At 43.2% G+C, this 6899-nt stretch overlaps 1 protein-coding gene across 2 annotated transcripts in view; it reads left to right on the forward strand.

The window, feature by feature from the left end:
• The first annotated feature begins 4234 nt into the window (after nucleotides 1-4234).
• Nucleotides 4235-6899, forward strand: part of slc5a12 (solute carrier family 5 member 12) — a 25805-nt gene continuing 23140 nt past the window's right edge. Inside the window, exon 1 of one of the 2 annotated variants that reach the window (XM_045687195.2) lies at nucleotides 4235-4843. In XM_045687195.2, coding sequence (XP_045543151.1) covers nucleotides 4499-4843 — 345 coding nt within the window. In that variant the 5' untranslated portion in view covers nucleotides 4235-4498. 2 annotated transcript variants of the gene reach the window in all.

Here is a 6899-nt window from a genome sequence, read left to right on the forward strand (position 1 = left end):
TACCTCAGCAAGGGTTAGGCTTTGATTTGAAAAAATTTGATTTGATTTGATTTAGGCTGGTTGGGAAGAACTACCTCAGCAAGGGTTAGGCTTTGATTTGAAAAAATTTGATTTGATTTGATTTAGGCTGGTTGGGTAGAACTACCTCAGCAAGGGTTAGGCTTTGATTTGAAAAAATTTGATTTGATTTGATTTAGGCTGGTTGGGTAGAACTACCTGACCAAGGGTTAGGCTGATTGGGAAGAACTACCTCAGCAAGGGTTAGGCTTTGATTTGAAAAAATTTGATTTGATTTGATTTAGGCTGGTTGGGAAGAACTACCTCAGCAAGGGTTAGGCTTTGATTTGAAAAAATTTGATTTGATTTGATTTAGGCTGGTTGGGAAGAACTACCTCAGCAAGGGTTAGGCTTTGATTTGAAAAAATTTGATTTGATTTGATTTAGGCTGGTTGGGTAGAACTACCTCAGCAAGGGTTAGGCTTTGATTTGAAAAAATTTGATTTGATTTGATTTAGGCTGGTTGGGTAGAACTACCTGACCAAGGGTTAGGCTGATTGGGAAGAACTACCTCAGCAAGGGTTAGGCTTTGATTTGAAAAAATTTGATTTGATTTGATTTAGGCTGGTTGGGAAGAACTACCTGACCAAGGGTTAGGCTGATTGGGAAGAACTACCTCAGCAAGGGTTAGGCTTTGATTTGAAAAAATTTGATTTGATTTGATTTAGGCTGGTTGGGAAGAACTACCTCAGCAAGGGTTAGGCTTTGATTTGAAAAAATTTGATTTGATTTGATTTAGGCTGGTTGGGTAGAACTACCTGACCAAGGGTTAGGCTTTGATTTGAAAAAATTTGATTTGATTTGATTTAGGCTGGTTGGGAAGAACTACCTCAGCAAGGGTTAGGCTTTGATTTGAAAAAATTTGATTTGATTTGATTTAGGCTGGTTGGGTAGAACTACCTGACCAAGGGTTAGGCTGATTGGGAAGAACTACCTCAGCAAGGGTTAGGCTTTGATTTGAAAAAATTTGATTTGATTTGATTTAGGCTGGTTGGGAAGAACTACCTCAGCAAGGGTTAGGCTTTGATTTGAAAAAATTTGATTTGATTTGATTTAGGCTGGTTGGGTAGAACTACCTGACCAAGGGTTAGGCTGATTGGGAAGAACTACCTCAGCAAGGGTTAGGCTTTGATTTGAAAAAATTTGATTTGATTTGATTTAGGCTGGTTGGGTAGAACTACCTGACCAAGGGTTAGGCTGATTGGGAAGAACTACCTCAGCAAGGGTTAGGCTGATTTTGAGTCAATGTTTTATACTGATATACATTTTGCCCCTTTCATATTTGGATGCAAACCATCCCTCTTGTAAAATTGGGGCATTTCCCAAAAGTGGTCAAAATTGGCAATGTATTCCAAATCCATTGGGGAGCAGTAGGATTTAAGCCACGAGTGGAGCCAGAGGAGACGACTAAAGTGTTTAATTCCCCTTTAAGCCACTAGTGGAGCCAGAGGAGAAGACTAAAGTGTTCCATTCCCCTTTAAGCCACTAGAGGAGACGACTAAAGTGTTTAATTCCCCTTTAAGCCACTGGGGAGCTGGCCCCCCAAGCCCAGAGGAGACGACTAAAGTGTTCCATTCCCCTTTAAGCCCGGGACCAGAGGAGAAGACTAAAGTGTTCCATTCCCCTTTAAGCCACTAGTGGAGCCAGAGGAGAAGACTAAAGTGTTCCATTCCCCTTTAAGCCACTAGTGGAGCCAGAGGAGAAGACTAAAGTGTTCCATTCCCCTTTAAGCCACTAGAGGAGAAGACTAAAGTGTTCCATTCCCCTTTAAGCCACTAGTGGAGCCAGAGGAGAAGACTAAAGTGTTCCATTCCCCTTTAAGCCACTAGAGGAGAAGACTAAAGTGTTCCATTCCCCTTTAAGCCACTAGTGGAACCAGAGGAGAAGACTAAAGTGTTCCATTCCCCTTTAAGCCACTAGAGGAGAAGACTAAAGTGTTCCATTCCCCTTTAAGCCACTAGAGGAGAAGACTAAAGTGTTCCATTCCCCTTTAAGCCACTAGAGGAGACGACTAAAGTGTTCCATTCCCCTTTAAGCCACTAGTGGAGCCAGAGGAGAAGACTAAAGTGTTCCATTCCCCTTTAAGCCACTAGTGGAGCCAGAGGAGAAGACTAAAGTGTTCCATTCCCCTTTAAGCCACTAGAGGAGACGACTAAAGTGTTCCATTCTCCTTTAAGCCACTAGAGGAGAAGACTAAAGTGTTCCATTCTCCTTTAAGCCACTAGAGGAGAAGACTAAAGTGTTCCATTCCCCTTTAAGCCACTAGAGGAGAAGACTAAAGTGTTTCATTCCCCTTTAAGCCACTAGTGGAGCCAGAGGAGAAGACTAAAGTGTTCCATTCCCCTTTAAGCCACTAGAGGAGAAGACTAAAGTGTTTCATTCCCCTTTAAGCCACTAGAGGAGAAGACTAAAGTGTTCCATTTCCCTTTAAGCCACTAGTGGAACCAGAGGAGAAGACTAAAGTGTTTCATTCCCCTTTAAGCCACTAGTGGAACCAGAGGAGAAGACTAAAGTGTTCCATTCCACGACCGATTGTTGGTTGAGGCCCTGAAATGAGAACCCACTTGTCTGTCTCCTTTTAGTTTGTCTACGAGCACTCTGAAGTCGGACTTTAATCGCTCCGATTTACAAATATTGATGTTATTTGTACCAACATTAATGACTACTGTGAACACCTGGTGTCCCCCTCGTCACAGCAGAGGACTTGGTGATCTATGTCCTGAACATGGGCTCCAGGGAAGCAGTGGGTCCTTGCTTCCACGACCACCACATCCTTAACTATGGAACTCCCTAGAACAAACACCGCTGGGGGACGAAAGAGAGGCCCTGCTCCGAGTCTGTGCGATGTGCCATGGGGGCGGGGGTGCTGATCCAGGGGACGACCATATCCAGATGTGTTTGCACTGGGTGCTGAGGTGGAGTGGGAAGGACAGAAGGAGCGGGCGTAGGGTCTTGTCAGAGGGCTCCGTGTGAAGTCAAGGGGGCTGTTAGAGAGCCGCAGGCCTGGACAAGAGGGCAGAGGGAGGGTACGTTGGAATGTTTCTCCCCAATCTCTTACTTCTAACTTGATCCCACTTTGCATCCGATGGAGTAGAGCAAGACTCAGTAGTCCTATGGTTCTCGTCGGAGGGATGTGTTAAAACGGGTGGTCCGTAGGTACTGGAGAGCAGCATCCTCAGTCATTTAGAATGCATCAAAAACAGCATGCAGTCTGGAGTCATGCAGTCAGGAAGTCTTCTTAGCCAGAGCGAGACATTATTTTAGGTCCCTGTTCTTCTCCAGTAGTTCAATGATCCGGTCTGTTGAGGCAACGAGCCGTTAACACCTTTTCACAAGTGTATAAGTCAATCAATTCTTTGTCTTTCGCTACAGTGAACAGGTCTCATATTTCACAGCTTTTATCGTCCATCTCCGGATCCCACTCCAAATCAGAGAAAATCTGACATGCTCAAACTCCCAGAAACAGTGGTCCTCTCAAACACAACAGATAACCTAGCTAGCTGGAACTAGCCGGGGCTAGCCTGCTAACTAACTAGCTGCAGGAGAAGACAAAATCCAGCCAACATAGTGTGTTAAGAACAGTACTAATGAACAGTTGTCCCAAAATAAAACAGTTAAAAAAAAAAAAATGTTTTAAAGTTATAAAATGTATAGATGTCTTAAAAATATAAAACACAGAAGCGCTGTTTCACCACTTAAACATTCTACTTCCTACTTCCTGGTCACATGTCAACCCAGCCTTACTCTCGCTCCTACTTTCAGAAATACTGTCTCTCAGCAGTTTCTCAGCCAAGATCCGTAATATATTAGTCAATCAGAAACATGTTGACAAAGGGTATTTTTTTTTTTTAGGAACATTAATAACTGATTAAAAGTGACAGTGTCTCAGTAACTGGTAAACCCAATAGCACTTCTATACTTGTGCTGTGAGAGATCTGTGTAAGTGACAAAGACAGAATAGGGGTTTGTTATGTTAAGAAGTAAATCACATTGACTCTCTCAGCATGTGGGTAGGTTATTGAGACTGACAGAGTAAATCACATGGACAGTCTCAGCATGTGGGTATACAGGGAGAAGTTAATGATTTGACGTGATTAACCACCGGGGGTGACAAACTTCATCAGCAAATTTGACAAACTTCCTGAATCATCAACTCTTGGTAAGTACTAAGAGCACTTTTAGTTATTCAGTTAGCTAAGAAACAACATCTTTAGAGAACGGATCAGAGAGAGAGAAAGATAGACAGAGAGAGAGAAAGAGAGAGAGAGAGACAGAGAGAGACAGAGAGAGAGAGAGAGAGAGAGAAAAAAAAGCCACAAGTCTTTTTTAAATTTAATTAGATTTATTTGTCAATTTACAAATAATTGAGGACAACAACAGTAAAAAACTTCTACAACGTATTTCCATTGTGGCCCCTCTGACCACAACCATCTTCTATAACATGGATGACGAACGAGTGGGAACCTTTGTATCGTGGGACTATGTCGTATTCGCATGTCTGTTCGCGGTCTCCTCGGGGATAGGGGTGTTCTTCGCGGTGAAGGAGAGGAAGAACCCCTCGTCGGAGTTCCTGGTAGGGGGTCGTCAGATGACCTGCGGTCCCGTGGCTCTGTCCCTCACTGCCAGCTTCATGTCTGCTGTCACCGTGCTGGGGGCGCCCTCCGACGTCTACCGCTCTGGGGGGTCGTTCGTCCTCTTCGGCGTGGCCTACACCTTCGTGGTCATCGCTACAGCTGAACTGTTTGTGCCAGTGTTCTACAGATCGGGGATAACGAGTACCTACGAGGTACTGTGTTTTTTTTTAATGATTTAATCTTCATTTAAAGGGGCAATATGAGATTCTAACAACAACAAAGTGGACACCCCGCCATACATACATTTTTTTGGTAAACAAAAAAATTGCTTTATCAATCCCAGATTTCCACCTTTGACCTTTTATTTAACCAGAAGATCCAGTTGAGGTCAGAAGAACTCTTTCTTTACCAAGGGAGACCTGAAGGTCAGCCTGACTAACTAATCTAACTTACCAAGGGAGACCTGAAGGTCAGCCTGACTAACTAATCTAACTTACCAAGGGAGACCTGAAGGTCAGTCTGACTATCTAATCTAACTTACCAAGGGAGGACCTGAAGGTCAGCCTGACTAACTAATCTAACTTACCAAGGGAGACCTGAAGGTCAGCCTGACTAACTAATCTAACTTACCAAGGGAGGACCTGAAGGTCAGCCTGACTATCTAATCTAACTTACCAAGGGAGACCTGAAGGTCAGCCTGACTAACTAATCTAACTTACCAAGGGAGGACCTGAAGGTCAGCCTGACTAACTAATCTAACTTACCAAGGGAGACCTGAAGGTCAGCCTCACTAACTAATCTAACTTACCAAGGGAGACCTGAAGGTCAGCCTGACTAACTAATCTAACTTACCAAGGGAGACCTGAAGGTCAGCCTGACTAACTAATCTAACTTACCAAGGGAGACCTGAAGGTCAGCCTGACTAACTAATCTAACTTACCAAGGGAGACCTGAAGGTCAGCCTGACTAACTAATCTAACTTACCAAGGGAGGACCTGAAGGTCAGCCTGACTAACTAATCTAACTTACCAAGGGAGGACCTGAAGGTCAGCCTGACTATCTAATCTAACTTACCAAGGGAGACCTGAAGGTCAGCCTGACTAACTAATCTAACTTACCAAGGGAGACCTGAAGGTCAGCCTGACTAACTAATCTAACTTACCAAGGGAGACCTGAAGGTCAGCCTGACTAACTAATCTAACTTACCAAGGGAGGACCTGAAGGTCAGCCTGACTATCTAATCTAACTTACCAAGGGAGACCTGAAGGTCAGCCTGACTAACTAATCTAACTTACCAAGGGAGGACCTGAAGGTCAGCCTGACTATCTAACACAGGGATGGGCAAATGACGACCCGCGGACCGACACCTATTTTTAAGCCCACGGTTAAATATATATATAGATAGATAGATGTTTATTTTTTTTTATTTTTTTTTTACTCAGTCGGGGTCTCAACTTCCTGTTGCTAGGTAGAATAGTAGGATGCACAAGGGTACATTTCTAAATGTGGTTGTGCGTTAGTAGTTTTTCTCTTGTTATGTCACTGATAGTCACTCAATTAGCCCATGTCAGCGAAACATTTTTAGATTGGTAAACTAGTCTCGCAGCCAGCTATTTACTAACTCGTAGTAATCATAAACTAGTCTCGCAGCCAGCTATTTACTAACTCGTAGTAATCATAAACTAGTCTCGCAGCCAGCTATTTACTAACTCGTAGTAATCATGGTCGAATGACTGGGTTTTGTTGATTTTGTTGATTTTGTTAGTCACTCTGGCAAAATGTGGGAAAAATTGCAGGAAATTAGCTGTAAAACTGTACATATTTTCTCTCCGCCCCACGGCAAAATTAGTATAATTGCATGAAATTAGTTATACAATTAGAAAAATCATCTCTCTGCCCGTGGGAAAATGTGTAGAATTGCAGGGAATTAACTGTAACATGTCAATTTTTTTCTCTCCACGGGAGGGGGGCTAAAATCTTTTGCTCACAAGGTGGAGAGGCTCACAATTTCCCCCCCACTTAGGGCCCCAGAAAGGCCCTAATAATATTACATCTGGATGTAGGTATGTAGAGGCCAGCTTTTTGTGGCCCCCCCACCCCATCGAAGTTGCCCATCCCTGATCTAACGTAACATAAATGTAACATTATGGACTTACATTTTTCCTTCAATATATTGGTTGACCGGTTGCCAATGACATTATGGGGTGTTCAAAGCACACTGCAGTAACAATGTTTTATCTTTTTGATGTAGGGTGTTTTAAATCTCTC

Source organism: Salmo salar, chromosome 10 (assembly GCF_965601325.2).
Source record: "Salmo salar chromosome 10, fSalSal1, whole genome shotgun sequence".
Lineage (NCBI taxonomy): Eukaryota > Metazoa > Chordata > Actinopteri > Salmoniformes > Salmonidae > Salmo > Salmo salar.